We start from the raw sequence: 17,712 nt of genomic DNA, 5'->3' as shown, positions 1-17,712 counted from the left end.
TTCATAATAGTGATCATAATATTAATAATAATAATAATAATAATGATAATGATAATAATAATAATAATAATAATAATAATAATAATAATAATAATAATAATAATAATAATAAGGTATTGTCAGGAGTTACTTATGTGTTGATCTTGACTAATTATAATGATGGTGATGACTGCGGGTTTGTTCATGGTAGTTCTGTTTACAGGAGTGATGGTGATGGTGGTTAAAGTTGTTTTTGTTGGTGTTTTTGTTTACTTCGTGCTAGTGGGAAGGCATGAAGGTTGTGGTGGTGATAATTGTTTTCATTACAGAATGGTCCTTTGGTGGTAGGGGTGGCGGTGGTGGTGATAATATCTGTAATGGTAGTGTGGCTAGATGGATAGTACAAGGTGGGACAAGTGGTGATGGTGGTGTTGGGAAATGGGTGGATAATACAAGGTAGTGTCTGTGATGTGGATAGGCAGGTAATGTAAGCCGGTGGTGGTGGTGGTGGTGGTTGTGGTTGTCGTGTAGGTGGTTGGATAATGGGAAGTGATGGTGGTGGTGGTGTGGGTGGTGATGGCGATGGTGGTGTTGTGAGTGGATAAAATTAAAGTAGGAGTGGGCTGGGCTGACAAAACAAGGTATAGACGGAGACTAACATTTTATTGTCAAGCACAGTTGGGTGTCGCTCCAGCTGTTCAAGGTACTGGCACATGAAAAAAAAGAGCTCGACTATTTTAAAACAAATAAACTTCATACATACAATATTTACATATAAATTATTTGATGATATTTACAGATATTTACAAAATATGGCACACATAGGAACTTTAGGGAGGGCTTCGGGGCCTCTATAATATATAAACGGGGAGGAAAACTCTTCTAGAACACGAGACGAGACAGAGATAACAAGGAATAGTAAGTAAGTGTTTGGTGCTTGACGAGGGACACAGGTAGTGGTACAGATCAATATGACCCACGCGAGGCGGCTCCGTGGCGGCCGCTAATCATGTAACACAGAGCGAGGAAAAATCACGAGGTGGAAGAGCATTTCTGCTTCTAACAACGAGTGAATCGCGGCTAACAGGAAAAACACGCAGGTATTGTACTTGATTGCGCACAATGCTGTGTGACTTCTCCAGGCAGCCACACCGACAGACACACTGACCAATGGCCGCTTCAGGGCGAGATGCTCGGGGATGTACTGGGACAGGGGAAGGAAACGGTGATCCTTGCCTCGACTGCGGCAAGGAAGAGGTCTTCTGCACCCGAGCACCTTCAGTTCATAACGCGTGATGCAGACACGATGAGAAGAGCACAACAAAGATCTTTATTATCTTCCCTTCGGTGTCGTCGTCAGAAGCGGCGGGTTGGTCGTCGTGCTGGGCGGCTCCTGTCGGTGGGCTGCGGAGGGGCGGCGAGGGAGGAAGACTCTGGGGGAGCACATGGGGGAGCTAGTGAGTCTCTGCCTCGTTTTCCACATCGAGTTCCTCCTCCTCGTGCTCCAGAACCAGACCCTCGTCCTCGCCCTGCTTGGTCTCTGTCTTGTTTTCTCCGCCCTCCTCCTCCTGCTGCTGCCGTTTGTGTTTGGTTCGCCGGTTTTGAAACCAAACTTTGACCTGCAGGGGGAAAAGAGATAATATTGTTAAACCGGTTTTATCATTCACTCTCTATGTATATATATATATATATATATATATATATATATATATATATATATATATATATATATATATATATATATATATATATATATATATATATATATATATATATATATATATATTATATATTTATTTATTTATTTTATTTTTTTTTTTTTTATGTTATCTAGCAGTGCAGCGTTCGTGAGAGCAAGATCCGGTACCCACACGACCCAGTAACTATATGATATCACGAAAGACACTGTAGTAACATGATCGTAATTTGTGGGTTAATTAAGTCATCTGACAAAAAAAGAAAATGGTAGTGAAAACGATCAATTATCACTAATTGTCGCTGTGGTGCGTGGCAGCGGGGGACACGCGGCCCGACCACTGGACAAGGGAACTCAGGAAGTGGAGGGGAGGCGAGCGATGGCAAGGGACCAAGGAAACAAGGGAAGAGTCCTCTCTCCCTCGGCCGGATATGGCATGTCACGGGCGGGAGGCCGAGTTGGGAAGCCTATACTCCACTTAGCTATGGACCCACGGCTCCCTCCCTCCCCCTCGCTCTCTATCCCCTCCTCTATTGTTTGAAAGCGAGGATGAAATTGAACTAAAGCAAACAACTCGAAATTGAATTCATTGTAGCGAAACTTATGGCAAACATCATATCCACTATTAGGACGATGGTGGGGGACGCAGGAGAGAGACACGCTCAGGCTGCCACACGTTAACACTAACACTGTATATTTCCTTCCTACGATATTACGCCATTGGAAATATAAAAGCTTCATCACGGTGCCAATTTAAAGGGACGTGGCGTTACTCGTACTGGTATACTGCTGCACTTTATGTTCCAAACTCTATAAGTATTACAGAGGACACGAGTCATACCCTGCACAGATGAGACGTGTTATATATAATTAAGCACAATAATGCCACGAGGGAATGTGCAAGGAGCGTTAGTTCAGTGTTAAGAAATAATTCAAGTTGTAAAATTATCAGAACCTTAAGTGAAAAGAAAAAAAATAATAAAAGTGTCAAAAATACATTATGATCATTTGAGTGAAACTTCTTATACCTTGTGTGTGAATGAGAGAGAGAGAGAGAGAGAGAGAGAGAGAGAGAGAGAGAGAGAGAGAGAGAGAGAGAGAGAGAGAGAGAGAGAGAGAGAGAGAGAGAGAGCCAAAGGGGGGCTGCATCCATCACAGCAAGCTTTCCCTAGTTCCGCCCCGTCAACCAGCTCTATTAAGTCACCCGATTAAAACCGATTTTACGCACAATTACCTTCTGTTGCCAGCAATATGTTGGGTTTCGGCGCCAGACTAAGGGAGGAGGGAGCAGAGGGGAAAAGGCAGGAGGAGCAGGGGCGGAGAGGAGGGCCAATGAGAGGAAGAAGAGGGGAGAGGCTGGGAAAGTAACAGAGACAGAGAGAGAGAGAGGGAAAGAGGAGATGAGGGGAGGCCTTTGGTAGAATAGATGGTATTGGGAGAGAAAGGGAAGCTGGAATGATGGTGGAGAGGAAGAATAGAATGAAACTACTCGGGAAATGCAGACTGAGAGGAAGAGAGAGTAAGGGAGGGAGGGAGGGAGAGAGATAAGGAAGGAGGGAGAGTAAGAGAAAGGGACGGAAGGAGGGAGGAAAAGTAGCAGGGAAAAGGGGTAAAACGTATATCATTTTTGTAAGTGAAGAACAAGAAAAACACGTAAAGTTATTCATTGTCACCAGAAGGATAAGCCTAAGTTGCGAGTGAATGAGAGGAATTAGGGAAGGAATGAAGCAAGCATATACAGCAGAGGCAGGAAAGGTGCGTATGATGATGATGCGGAGGAGAAGGAGGAAAATTATGTAATCAATAGGTGGCTGAGAGAGAATGCCAATTGAACACGCCGCGGAAGAGAGAGAGAGAGAGAGAGAGAGAGAGAGAGAGAGAGAGAGAGAGAGAGAGAGAGAGAGAGAGAGAGAGAGAGAGAGAGATAAAAAAAATAAATATTGTTACTGCAGAAAAAAAAGAGATAGTGTATAATGAAGTAGGATATACGTACATCAGAAAGATATTATCATTATTATTCTTCGTAATATTATGGTGATTATTATTATTATTATTATTATTATTATTATTATTATTATTATTATTAATAGTTGTAGTAGTAGTAGTGGTAGTGGTAGTAGTAGTAGTAGTAGTAGTAGAAGTAGTTGTAGTAGCATTATTATTATTATTATTATTATTATTATTATTATTATTATTATTTTTATTTTTAGTAGTAGTAGTAGTAGTAGTGCTCCTTGTCCCAAATCAAAGGACAGAATGAGTATACATGTACTTAAATGAACAAACTAACTCATTGATGATAAAATACAATAAATGACGCCGGAAAGAAATGAAGACAGAATATAATAAACCACTAATAAAAATATAATAAACAAAAGCACCTGCATCAGAAAGTGTAGTAGTTGATAAGCTGACAAAGGAAACAGAGTTAATATTTTCCTTATCCTGCTTCCTGCTCACCATCTCTTCCCTTCCTCTGAGCCACACCTGACCAACCACACCCTGCTTCTCTCCCCCCCTAAACCACACCTTCTCTGTCTGTCTATCTGTCTAATTGTCAGTATTATGTATGTGGGTTTCTGTCTGTCTTTATCTGTATATCTACTTATGTATGTATGTACCCGGTTGTGTGATTTTTTGTCTATTGCGTGTGTGTGTGTGAGAGAGAGAGAGAGAGAGAGAGAGAGAGAGAGAGAGAGAGAGAGAGAGAGAGAGAGAGAGAGAGAGAGAGAGAGAGAATTTGTGTGTGTCAGTGTGTCTGTTAATCTCTCTCTCTCTCTCTCTCTCTCTCTCTCTCTCTCTCTCTCTCTCTCTCTCTCTCTCTCTCTCTCTCTCTCTCTCTCTCTCTCTCTCTCTCTCTCTCTCACTCTTGCTTATGCGAGGACAACCATACCTACACACACACACACACACACACACACACACACACACACACACACACACACACACACACACACACACACACACACTTCCTGTTCATCCACATTCCACTGGTAGGATGCAATACAAGCCGCTCAAATAATGCCAGGTTGTGTGTGAAGCAAGAGGGACTATAAATTGCCGGGTATGGGCTGCTGGGGGGAAAGGCCACGCGAGGAGGGAGAGTATCAGAGGGAACACGAGAAGTCAGAGTAGGGAAGGAAGGAAATACGTTGGAAAATAATTATAGATAGCAGGAGAAGTAGTTTACAGATTGATATGGATTGATTGATTGCTTGGTTGTTGTGGTGATGTGCTGAGTGTACCACAGCAACTGGTCATGAAGCCAAAAAAAAAAAAAAAAAAAAGACTACGATAATGTAAAAAAAAATATATAACACATACAATAAAAAAAAGAAAAAAAAACACGTACATTGATAAGGAAGGATATATATGTTGAATGTATTGCGGAGATGAATACTGGTAAGAAAATTATAGAAAAGAAGCGGTGGAAAAGAATATATAATGAAAGAAAAGTAAACCAAGTAAATACTGTAAATAAAGACGGAAAAACCTCACAGCACAGCAAAAGGATTCAATGAATAGCACCAATAGAGTATGGATGAATAAGTAAAATGAATAACATGAATAGCGGAAGCACTGCGGCAGGAAAGAAAGCAAGAAAATAAGTCATTCTGGGTAAACACCTTAAGAAGACACTGCCGCATGTTATCATATGTTACCAGGAACATAATAGTCTTTCATACATTCGAAATTGAGGAAGCACCATGAAAAAATAACATAATTTTTCCTGAAGCTTTAAAAAAAATACTGATGTTATTCACCGCAGAGAGGGAAACGTTCACTATCCACTGGGAAGTAATAATGATAATGCTGTGTGTGTGTGTGTGTGTGTGTGTGTGTGTGTGTGTGTGTGTGTGTGTGTGTGTTACTAATGCAGGTGGCAGAAGAATGCGAGGAGAATAAGGTCAGAATAATGGACGCTGCGTGAGATGATTTACAAGCGTGGACAGCTCAAGCACAGGTAGTGATGAGGGCACTAATAATAATGATGATGATAATAATAATAATAATGATAATAATAATAATAATAATAATAATAATAATAATAATAATAATAATAATAATAATAATAATAAAAACAACAATAATAATAATAATAATAATAATAATAATAATAATTAATAATAATGATTATTATTATTATTATCATTATTATTATTATTATTATAATGGGTATAATAATAACAGTAATAATAATGATACTACTACTACTACTACTACTACTACTACTACTACCAATAATAATAATAATAATAATAATAATAATAATAATAATGATAATGATAATAATAATAAAAATAATAATAATAATAATAATAATAATAATAATAATAATAATAATAATAATAATAACAATAATAATAATAATGTAAAGACTTATTAGTAATATTGTTTTATGATAGTGAATATTCTTAAAATTGCCATCACAATATATTACAGAAAAAAATATATGATGTTAATGATAATGATGACAGTGATAATAATAATAATAATAATAATAATAATAATAATAATAATAATATGCTCTCTGCCAAAAAAAAAAGCATCGATTTCTGTTAGATATATATTTCCCAATTTTAAATTCTTCCTCCATTGAGGGAATGGAGAAAATGTCTCGACGTGTTTTAGTAAACCCCGACATTTGTATAGCACGAGTCGAGCACTACACCGGCCATCGCTAATGATAAACAAGTGTGACTTCTGGGTGATCGCAACGGGGGGACGGCTGCTGACATGTGGCGAGTGACGAAGCCTCAGCCACGCCAGGAGGGAACGAGGGGATTTCCCACGAGGGGAAAGAGAGGGCTGCTAAAGAGGTGGGCGGGATGTGGGCGTGGGCGGGGGAGGGACGGTTCAGCCGAGGGTGAAATTTAACCAAGGGAGATGAGCGGTCAGCACAAATTAGTGGGCGATGCAGGGCGGCCGGCGGACCGCCGCGGCCCCGCCTTCTGGTCACACTGTTTGTTTGTTATTGTTATGGGACCAAGCTCGCCCTGCCACGCCACACCGCCGCCACAATGTACACAATGCAACACTCTTATAGGGAATCACGTATTCGCACCAGTCTCGAGTTTGTAAACTGATTTCATGGACATAATACTATTATGAAAATATATGACTGATGTCTTACCTGTGTCTCGGAGAGGTTGAGGGACTGGGCGAGCTGCTTCCTCTCTGCGCCCACCACGTACTGGTTCTTCTCGAAGGCTTGCTCCAGCTTCAGCAGCTGACTCGGGCTGAACGCCGTCCGGATCCGCTTCGGCTTCCGGAAGGGCAGCAGGAAGGTGGGGAAGTCATGACCTGCAGGACGGAGTGGAGTGTCACCGCCTTGACAGCAGTACAGTGCGGCGTTCGTCCCTCTTCCCTATGAACATCTATCTATATATATATATATATTTTTTTTTTTTCACCAAGACGCAGTTAATTTTAAATCGGGTACAGAGGTTCCGTTTTAGGTTCTAAAAAAAAAAAATCCCATTATAATAAGTACTTTTCAGCAATCTATGGTGTGGACACTTCTTACACTAGGCTAACATCCTTCACTGAATGCGAAAACTTACCGCCAGGGAATCCTGGAGGGAAGATCCTGCCTTGGCGAGAGAGTAGCCAAGGGTAGAGTGGGTAGTCTCTCGGGCAGGACACGGGGGGCATAGGCGTGCCCGGGAACTGCGGCACCTGTGTCAGGAGGGGGTGTGGCATGAGGTGTGAGGGCAGGTGTGGATGCCCTGTGTGTCCGCCGAGAGGCAACAGCTGTGACGGTAGGGGCATTCCAGTCCCCGGCAGGAGGCTGGGCGGCGGGAGCGAGGTCGGGCTGGTGAGCGGCGACGGTGCCTTCTTGTCATCGTCACACTGTGAGGGTGACTGTGTGCGGACGGGAGAAGTGAAGGGCGAGGTGCGAAGGTTGGAGTCCTGGTGGGCTTGCTGGACACGCTGGAGCTGTTCCTTCAGCAGCTGGTCCCTCAGCTGGTCCCGAAGTTGTTGCTCTCGGACAAGGAAAAACTCACGCGGGAGTCCTATGTTAGTCAAGTCCCGCGGCGGCTGGTGCGGCGGAGACTCGGCCAGTTTGGTGAGGCCCGGCGCGGGCGGGGATGCTGACGCCCGCTTCTCATCTCCACAGCCGACCAGCGATTCTATGGAGAAACCAAGACGTGGGCGTGTGGGCACCACGGGCGTGGGCGCTTGCGGCATCATCAAGTCTGTGGGCACCTGGTTCTCGCAGTTTGCCTGTACAGCAGCACACTCCCTATTAGCACGGTCAAGCACCCTGGTCTTTCAGGCCCAGGATGGCGCCACCCTAGTGAGTTACAGAACAGTCACAGGATAACAACTCTCGGAGGTGAGCACGCAAGGAGTTCACGTGGACTTATACGGCAAGCTGGAACTGTTCTACTCCTTTTACGTTGTTCTGTCTGTTCTTATCGCCATTATGAGCCAGCGTGGTCAATGATTGGTCAATTAGCACCCGATTCTCTGTTATTGCTTTTAATAGTGAAGTCCCATTGGTCCGGCTCTCCGCGAGGCTCCGCCCCGAGCTGAGGGATACCAGTGAATGTTACTGTCATCCATTGATTCTCTCTTAGGTCTTCCGCTGGAATTTGCATTTGTACATCAGTTAAATCCTTTTCATTGAACAACACAAACACACTATAAGAAAAATATAAATAATTATCTTAGACGTGGAAACAATAGCAAATACTTACATAGAGAAAGTAGGCAAGGATTCATCCACGAAGCCACTCGGAGCCCGACAGTTCCAACCCACTGGCTCGCGCGCCACCTCTCGGCAGGAATGGTAACTGTGGTCAGGTTCAGCAACGATCTGGCATTTTTGTGTTCTTACATGGTTTTTCCCACCCTTTCGCTCTCGTTGGACACCTGAGTATTTCAGATAGCGTCGAATAAGACTCCTGCTGCACCCCGTGCCTAGCGCTGACGGAGGAACAGCAGTGTAACCTCAACATCCTGCAGGGAATCATTTCTTCCCCTTCACTGGTACTGTTGATCGTCGGCGATGATGATCAAATTTACATTTCAACCACTCAAGTGATCGCATTAAAAACTGTTCTCTTGATTAGAGCAGTGAGTTTGTGATGGAGTGAGTGGCGCTAAGGGCAGGCCAGACCATAATCCAGTGTAATTTTAACGTGGGCTGTAGGTGTTTTCTGTCTAGCCAGCGACGAACGAACTGTCTCTTGCTGCGGACGAAGTGCAAGCCGTGGTAGTTGTATCTGGGGATGAGCAGGATTGCTAGGGGTGGCTGGAAGATTGTGTGGGTGCTCACTGTTGCGGTGGCTAGCTATTTGTGGTGTGAAGTTTAGTTACGGACAAAAGACAAGAAGTGACAAATTTAGTTTTCTTACAAATATAGTTATTTTATGGAAATATATTTTCATGTACTTACAAGAATGGAAAAGTGTCAAGACTATTATAGCTGATTTCGTCATTTCGATTTTTTTTTTTTTTTTTGCGCCACACGTATGTAACATAAATTTCAATTGTTCTGTGTTTTTATTCATTTGATAAATAGAGTGTAACAGATTGTATCATTCTTCATTAACGTTTCTTAAATGTCATAAGGAGCGGACACTCCATCTGGGCCTCAGTGGTGTGTGATTAATACACGGCGGTGTGTGTGTCGGCTGTTGGGGGAACGCCATACCCTCTTGGATTTACGAGTGTCATATTTAGATTACAATCCGTGTCATTACTGTTGCAGCTGTGACCATTAATTATCATTAGGGGATGATAGTGGTGCAGGGCTCAGCTATATTTATGAGGGGGCGGTGGGAAGGAGGACAGTGGGCAGTGTAAGGTGTTGGTGCCCGAAGTGTGTCAGGAGCACGGTAAGCATCAGCACCTCACCAAACACACCAAGCACGCCAGCACGTCCAGCATTACCAGGGGACGAGCAAGACACTAGCAGCGCACAGACGCCCTAGCTCTCTAACCCAGCCAGGTACTGAGGCACCTGATAACATTCCTGAAGGTGATGGCAGGGGCGTTGATTTTATGCATATGTGCCTCCATATTTATTAGTGCCTCAGTAAACACCGGGATGGTTATATAATTATAATTCATTTAATATGAGATACAGGGGAGAGAGGCGTGAAATAATTGGTAGTCAGCGGAGGACTGGCCAGCCGCCGAGGCCAAGACGCAGCTGCCAAACAGGTATCAAACACGAAAATTGCATATCAGTTATACATAATCACGACCCTTCAAGTTGATAGGGATTTAGAGCACGGCAGAATGGCTCGACAATATTATTATGAAACATCTTTGTGCTAAGGATAACGTGTATTAGCGAGGGGGAGGGGAGGTGGGCGGTAATGCATGGGGAGGTGTTAGCAGCCCTCCGCTCCCTCCTATCACCCAGACAGGAAGTATTGCACCACGCACACACACACACACACACACACACACACACACACACACACACATTTTATTTATCTTTTTATTAATTTCAACGGTTAGTTACACAATATTAAAATCATCTACATTCGTGTACCATCATCAGCATTATTGACTGCTGTTTTGTCTTCCAGTTCATGGCTTACTGCTCGTGTTGTCATGACGACCCTCCAGACAGTGCCACAATAGTATAAGCACGTGCCATTAACACCTTGATTGGGCACGTGTATCTTACCACTCCTCCTTACGCTATTAAATAATGAGTTAAAAGACGTAATCCTTTCTACCGGCCATTTATCCGTCAATATATCTGTCGTTCTATGTTTTGTCTGTCTGTCTGTCTGTCTGTTCTCTCTCTCTCTCTCTCCTCTCTCTCTCTCTCCTCTCTCTCTCTCTCTCTCTCTCTCTCTCTCTCTCTCTCTCTCTCTCTCCCTCTCTCTCTCTCTCTCTCTCTCTCTCTCTCTCTCTCTCTCTCTCTCTCTCTCTCTCTCTCTCTCTCTCTCTCTCTCTCTCTCTCTCTCTCTCTCTCTCTCTCTCTCTCTCTTTGTGTGTGTGTGTGTGTGTGTGTGTCTGTGTGTGTGTGTGTGTGTGTGTGTGTGTGTGTGTATTTGCGTGTCTGTGTGTCTGTCTGTTTCTTTGTTTCTGTCCATCTGACTTTGTTTTTTTTTTCTTTTTGTGTGTGTGCGTGTGCTTGCGTGTGTTCCTACATCTGATACTCATTCATATTTTTTTTTTATAAGCTCTTTTTATTTTGCCACAATTTTTTCTCTGCCTGTTTTGTTTGTATGTATCTGATATCCATCCTTTATTCTTCTTTCTTTCTTTCTTGCTTTGCCTTATCATTTTTTTTTTTTTTGTCTTTTTGTTTGTTTATCTCTTTCTATCTGACATTGTTTTTTTTCGTCACCTTTCTTATATCTATTTTTCCTTCTTTCCTTCTGACAGTGTGTATATGGATTTTTTTTACTTCATTTACTATATTAACCATATATATATATATATATATATATATATATATATATATATATATATATACTCGTATATATATATATATATATATATATATATATATATATATATATATATATATATATATATATATATATATATATATATATATATATATATATATATATATATATATATATATATATATATACTTGCCTCTCTCCTCCTTCCTCTGTTTTTTTTTTTTGTCAACCTTTGTATGTGGAATTAATCTATGTGTGTGTGTGTGTGTGTGTGTGTGTGGTGTGTGTGTGTGTGTGTGTGTTTGTCTATATGTTTGCTTCTCTCTCTCTCTCTCTCTCTCTCTCTCTCTCTCTCTCTCTCTCTCTCTCTCTCTCTCTCCTCTCTCTCCTCTCTCTCTCTCTCTCTCTCTCTCTCTCTCTCTCTTCTATATTGAACAAAAGTAAATTGTGTAATAAGTTCAAGAATTTCCCGGATCTGTACCAGCCACAAGGTGTCCACGCGCTGCTGTCTGCCGGGAACACCTGGCTACAGGCACCGGGTATTGTTTGAACCTTGTAATTATATGTGTAGTAAAATTTATACTCAGACACTCGAAGAAAAAGAAAAGAAAGAAAGAAAACTTGTATATTTACTGGTTTGCATACTGAGTAGTGAGGAAAGCGGCGTAGTGAAGGCCAAGACGAGTGGAGGAGGCAATAGGCAGAGAGAGAGAGAGAGAGAGAGAGAGAGAGAGAGGAGAGAGAGAGAGAGAGAGAGAGAGAGAGAGAGAGAGAGAGAGAGAGAGAGAGAGAGTGGTGGGCGGAACACCATATTCATAGAGTGGAGGTCCCCCAGGTGCTGTAAAGGCATAAAATAATACTTACTCCCTATTGTCGAGCGGATTCCGGCCCTTACGGCGACGAGGGGCTGGCGGCGGCATGTCTCTGACGAGGCGCTGCTCCGGCGGATGACAAATAAATGGATCTGCTGACTGTATGGAGGAAGCCGGCTTGTATAGACACCAAGATCTCCGGCTTTATGGAGCAGCGGTTTGTTGATAGTAATGTCAGCAGCGTAGATTCTGACGTTTGCTGATGTTTAAGCGTCTTGAGAAACTGGCGCGCTCTAAAGCCGGGAGCGCTGGGGCGGCGGCTCAGCGTGGTCCTCCCTGACGCCCACGGCAAACACTCCGGGGCGAGGCACGGAAGCCTGATCTTGGCGGCGAGAACCAGAACGAGGAGCCGCAGCTTTGCACTCTCTCTGTCTCTGATGGAGGGAGTCTGAAGTTTCAATTTATTGTTTTACTAACTCCTGGAAGACTCTCACGACCGTAACATCTCGCCTCTCTGCCTAAGACACAGTAACTCTGCGATGATGTAATTCAGTGACACGCAGGATATTAACTGGTGATGCTTTGTAACTGACTTCCGTTTCCACAATTACCTTTCCACTTATCTGCTGATCTATGTGAATTTTGTAATCAATTTCTTGGGCTTGCCTGAAGATACTGGCTTGGTTTTATAATCATGTCTCCAGCCAGAAATTAATAAAGATGATTTTTTATGAGTATTTCTCGTGTTGCTGGCTAGTTCACCCCTCGCTTTAGAAACTGAGTGAGCTTTGTGTTTAGTGTACCATTGTTTGGCAGAAGCCTTGTGAGTAATAACCTTTGGGGGTGCGATGGAGTCCTTTAGTGAAGTCTTATTGCACCTCTCCTTACTTCCTCCCTTCCTTCCATCCCTCCTCTACCTTCTCCTTCACCCCTGATTCCCTCCTTCCGGCCCGACCTCGCCAGGCCTCACAACACCTTTGGGATGAGATGCCTCATTTTTTGGTCAGGAGATGAGCATCAAATTGCCGAGATGAATCGTGTCGGGAGCTTTTAACTTTACAGGCCACATGGGGCCAATTTACGGCTTCGGGTCAAGGGGAGGATATGCCACTGAGGGCGACAAGGGCGACGCTTACACTGAACTAGACAACCCTTATCGACCTTATAGTGAAGGGAGGGAAGGCCAAGATAGGCGGCGCAGGAGGTGACTGTGCTCGGTGCCTGACTTATTATTGCTCCATTGAGAAGGATCGGGGCACAGCTAAGCCCTTGTGATCCCGGCAGCAATATTTGATCTGCGAGTTGTTCCTCCGCCAACACGCTATCAAAGGGCCTCTCTCCTGGACGCAGTGGAAGGAGAAACTATTGAAAAGAAAGGCTCCTGTTTTTAATGACGTGTATAAATGTTTGTGTTAGTCTTAGCTTTGGTTACGTGGCGAAGATTTACTGGAGTTGTATTTCTGCACCTGAAACCGCTCTTTCCTCCTGTCTTTTCCACCTGGCTTCACCTTTTGCTCCTCTCGCCCCCTTCCCTCTGTGGCGTTACTCCCTCCCTCTCTCCCTCCCTCCCTCCCTCACCTCTTTCACTCTCATTTCCTTCACTCTTTCACTATTTGATCCTTTCCTCTCCAGCAGACCTTCTTACTTTATCTACCTTTCCTATACCCCTCTCTCTCTCTCTCTCTCTCTCTCTCTCTCTCTCTCTCTCTCTCTCTCTCTCTCTCTCTCTCTCTCTCTCTCTCTCTCTCTCTCTCTCTCTCTCTCTCGAGGAAGTATTTCACTTTTGTACTTTTTCCTTTTCTCTTCTTTTCTTGTTCTCTACCTTTTTCCTTCTCTTTATTTCCCTTCCATTTCCCTCTCCTTTCCCATTTCTTTCTTTTCTTTCTTTCCCTTCTATTCTATCCCATTCCATTTCATTTTCTATTCTTCTTTCAACACTATCACCTTTGCCTCTTTTCCTTGTCTCTCTCTCTCTCTCTCTCTCTCTCTCTCTCTCTCTCTCTCTCTCTCTCTCTCTCTCTCTCTCTCTCTCTCTCTCTCTCTCTCTCTCTCTGATCCTCCTCCTCAAGATGAAACCTTTTCCTTCATAAGCCGCCCCCTCTTAGACACTCCTCCATACGCTCTCTCTCTCTCTCTCTCTCTCTCTCTCTCTCTCTCTCTCTCTCTCTCTCTCTCTCTCTCTCTCTCTCTCTCTCTCTCTCTCTCTCTCCCCCTTCCCTAACTTTTCATTGAGATTTTTCATGCTCTGCTCTATCCCCTTGTCTCTTCTTCATCCTCCACCTATACTTCTCTCACGCCTTCCTGCCTTACTTCGCAAATGTAGCTCTCTGTTTTGTCGTTCCTCTCATGGTTCAAAATATCTTGCGGGTCGTTTTTTTTTATTATTATTTTTTTCAGCATATTTTTGAACTTTTGATTGTTTAGGTAATGTTAGTCTTGTTATGGGAGCATTGCTTTTAGGAAGGTGAAGAGATGCAGTAACGTCATATGCACCTCTCTCTCTCTCTCTCTCTCTCTCTCTCTCTCTCTCTCTCTCTCTCTCTCTCTCTCTCTCTCTCTCTCTCTCTCTCTCTCTCTCACCACCAGCACCTCACTCACTCTCATTAATTCATCATCGCAGATCAGCTCAGGTCGGTCAGTCACTAAATCAAGGTCATAGCGAGGTTCGAATCATTATTTTGACATTAGTGATCCCTCTCGGTGGATCTTTACGGCACACCTGCGTCTCGTCCATATTACATATCGGTGGTGGTGATGGTGGTGATGATGCAGGTGAGCTATGTGACTTAGGTGGTTCTTGGGGTGATAGGTTGGTTGTGATGGTGATGGTGGTGGTGAATTGGTGTGTTTAGTGATGTGAAAAAGTAGGGGTATGTTAGAGGAACTGGGATGGTAGTAGCAGTAGTAGTAGTAGTAGTAGTAGTAGTAGTAGTAAGGTGTTGTCACGGAGAAAGAAGGAAGGGACGAGCAAAAAATGGTACTGGTGGTGGTAGTGGTTCTGTGAATAGTAGAAGAGAAAGAATAAGACTGTATGCGGAATGGGATGGAAAGAAGAGAATGAGGGGATGATAGTAATGGTGGCATTGGTGGGTGAAGGGAGGAAGGTGAAAGAAGGGATGCTAATGTTGCTGGTATTTGGGATGGCATGTAGTGAAAGGAATAGGTTTAGCGGTGGGGCAGTAGTAGTAGTAGTAGTAATAGTAGTAGTAGTAGTAGTAGTAGTAGTAGTAGTAGTAGTAGGTATAGTGATGGGTGAGAAAAAAGGGAGGTGAAAGAAAGGGATGATAGTGGATGAGGTAGCGGTGGTGGTGGTGGAGGGAGAAAGGCACTGAGGAGGTAGTGAGGGAGGGGAGAGGGTCGTATCGTTAGCCCGGTTGGTGATTGAGTCTCCATATATCAAGCGGGTGGTGGTTTGACAGCTTCTGATGAATATGTGATACGCGGTTTTGCTCTGGTTTTCAGTCCTTGCCTCGCCTGGCTTTCCTCTGTGCTTTGTTTGACACGGCAGGCTACAGTACTCACCCCTAGTACCCTCACAAGACAAGTGATCGGAAATTTACACTAAGTCAAAGCTCCTGTAATATTATACTGATATATTCCCATAGGACAAAGCTCCTGTAATTATGTATGTTAGTTTTAGCTCCCTGTACTCCTAATAAATCATATATTGTCCAGACGTGCCTCGGTACATCACTACGTGCATTAACTTCTGATATTCCAGCCATTCCTTGGGCATAGCGAGGCTCTGAAGTGATCTCTTTGACCTGCTCACGGCGGTGCCTCGCTTGGCTCGGCGACCTCACGGGAAGAGCGATTAATTAACCCATCTGGGAGGTCAGGTCGTGCTGGGTCCTGTGTGTGTGTGTGTGTGTGTGTGTGTGTGTACGTGTCTGCTTTTGTATGTGTTTTGTGTGTCGCAGTAACAGATGTCATAAAATTTGGAGTTTCTGTAATTTATGTAACAACAGTGATTTGAGTAATTTTATAGACATGCTATCTGTCTGTTTGGCATTCTCTCTCTCTCTCTCTCTCTCTCTCTCTCTCTCTCTCTCTCTCTCTCTCTCTCTCTCTCTCTCTCTCTCTCTGCGGCAGTCACACGATGTAAATAAAAAGAACAAACAGATGCAGCGAGAGAAGGGACGCAATAAATGGGACTTAGATTTCTGCAGGTGTGGTGAGGACATCGGGACAGGTGGCGGCAGGTGTGCGCGGGAAACAAACATCCACTGCTCCGTCACCACATGCAGCACCACACGCTCTCCTCTTCTTCCTCCTCCTCCTCCTGCTGATGTTTCTCTTCTTTTTCCTTCTGCAGATGCGACGCCGTATCCCAAATGCCTTACTCTTCCTCCACCTCCTCCTCTACTCCTCCTCGTCCTTGTCTTTGTCTCTCTCCTCTTGCTGTTGCCTCTTTTCCTCCCCGTCATCGTCCTTGTCCTTCACCTCAACCTCCTCCTCCTCTTCCTCCTCTTCCGTCTTGTTCTCATTATCATCTTTCATCTCCATTATGACTGTAAATATGCAGCTGTATATTTTGCTATCACCACAGTGTTTGAAAAATTAAGTAAATAAATCAATAGCGTATTCTATAAACTAAGAGAGAGAGAGAGAGAGAGAGAGAGAGAGAGAGAGAGAGAGAGAGAGAGAGAGAGAGAGAGAGAGAGAGAGAGAGAATAATTGGTACTGTACTATATAACAAAGTACGTTTATTTTGATGATTATAATACCCGACTTTGAAGGCAAGCGGAAGGAGACACTCTTAGTATGCAGACCGATTTGTTCCACTTCTCCTCTCGCGGGAGATCTTACGTGCATGCACAAGCGGCGGCACACACACACACACACACACACACACACACACACACACACACACACAGAAGGCAGAGGACGTGCGCGAAGCTCCCTATACACTCCCACCACGTGCACGAAGCGGCGCCGAGGAAGGATGTGGCGAATAAATCTGTCAAACAATAACCGCTAATCTGGACGGAAATTTACTTCCTCGAGTGACGTCGCCCGGGATCAGACGCTCCGTTAATGAAGATGAATGAAGACCCCTGACACTTACAACTCTCGGACAAACAGACACCATTTAACACTGACGATGCACGGAGACGTGAGGCATAAGTGAAGGGACTGGGAAAGCTGGGAAAATTTATCGTAACAATAAAGGCGACTGCGGTAGTGTTGTCGAGGAAGTGTGACGCGAGAGATTGCCCTGATAACCTTCTCTGATGATAGCGTTCATAACAAAGAGGATGTATTTTGTATTAATGGCAAAAAACGGCTGCAGGGAGGGATTATGTTACGGGCGACGCTGCGATGTCGGTGATTAAAGCCGTTTCTACTGAGTGGGCGGGACCTCTCTCTCTCTCACCCTCTCTCCCTATCTCTGCCGGCGGGGAAAGTGAATTTGTTAAGGAAGAGGAGCCGGAGGAGGATGATTGCTTGCTTAGCGAGGATGACAAGGCTGAATATTGACAGCCTATGGCTTATTTCTAATGTCCGGTTGTTATTTTACGCTTCATTTGCTCGTGAAGGAAGTGTGAGATTGAAATTCATAGTGCAATTTATTTAATGTCTTCCGTTTCCATATACGAGTAAATAATGGTCATATAATACTGCACGTCACAGTCCCCGGTGTTTGCTGATGTCACAAAGGCCGGTATCTCGTGGCAGCGATCAGAGAGTAATACTGGGAAGTAGCCGTACACGTGGATGTATCGTATCAGCAACACATACAAATGGAGATATGGCAAATACACATGTATCTCAATAAAACACGAATGAAAGTCTCACTCGCTAGGGTATTAAACGAGGGGCGGATCAGATAACACAC

General features: G+C 43.8%; 1 protein-coding gene across 4 annotated transcripts in view; it reads right to left on the bottom strand.

Moving 5' to 3' along the window:
• Window positions 1–625: 625 nt before the first annotated feature.
• Window positions 626–17,712, bottom strand: part of LOC135100055 (homeobox protein EMX1-like) — a 31,029-nt gene continuing 13,942 nt past the window's right edge. For 2 of the 4 annotated variants that reach the window (XM_064002935.1, XM_064002937.1), the window contains exons 3-6: window positions 8,380–8,907; window positions 7,240–8,267; window positions 6,810–6,979; window positions 626–1,598 (exon numbers count right to left, since the gene is read on the bottom strand). In XM_064002935.1, the coding sequence (XP_063859005.1) occupies window positions 1,434–1,598; window positions 6,810–6,979; window positions 7,240–7,870 (966 nt within the window). In that variant the 5' untranslated portion in view covers window positions 7,871–8,267; window positions 8,380–8,907 and the 3' untranslated portion in view covers window positions 626–1,433. Of the gene's footprint in view, window positions 1,599–6,809; window positions 6,980–7,239; window positions 8,268–8,379; window positions 8,908–11,925; window positions 13,411–17,712 lie in introns of those variants that run through there. The other 2 variants (XM_064002936.1, XM_064002938.1) reach the window with 2 other exon arrangements.

The sequence above is a fragment of the Scylla paramamosain genome, chromosome 4 (genome assembly GCF_035594125.1).
Source record: "Scylla paramamosain isolate STU-SP2022 chromosome 4, ASM3559412v1, whole genome shotgun sequence".
NCBI classification, from domain to species: Eukaryota; Metazoa; Arthropoda; class Malacostraca; order Decapoda; family Portunidae; genus Scylla; species Scylla paramamosain.
The sequence above is the reverse complement of the archived record's forward strand: the minus strand, read 5'-3'. Positions and strand labels throughout refer to the sequence as shown.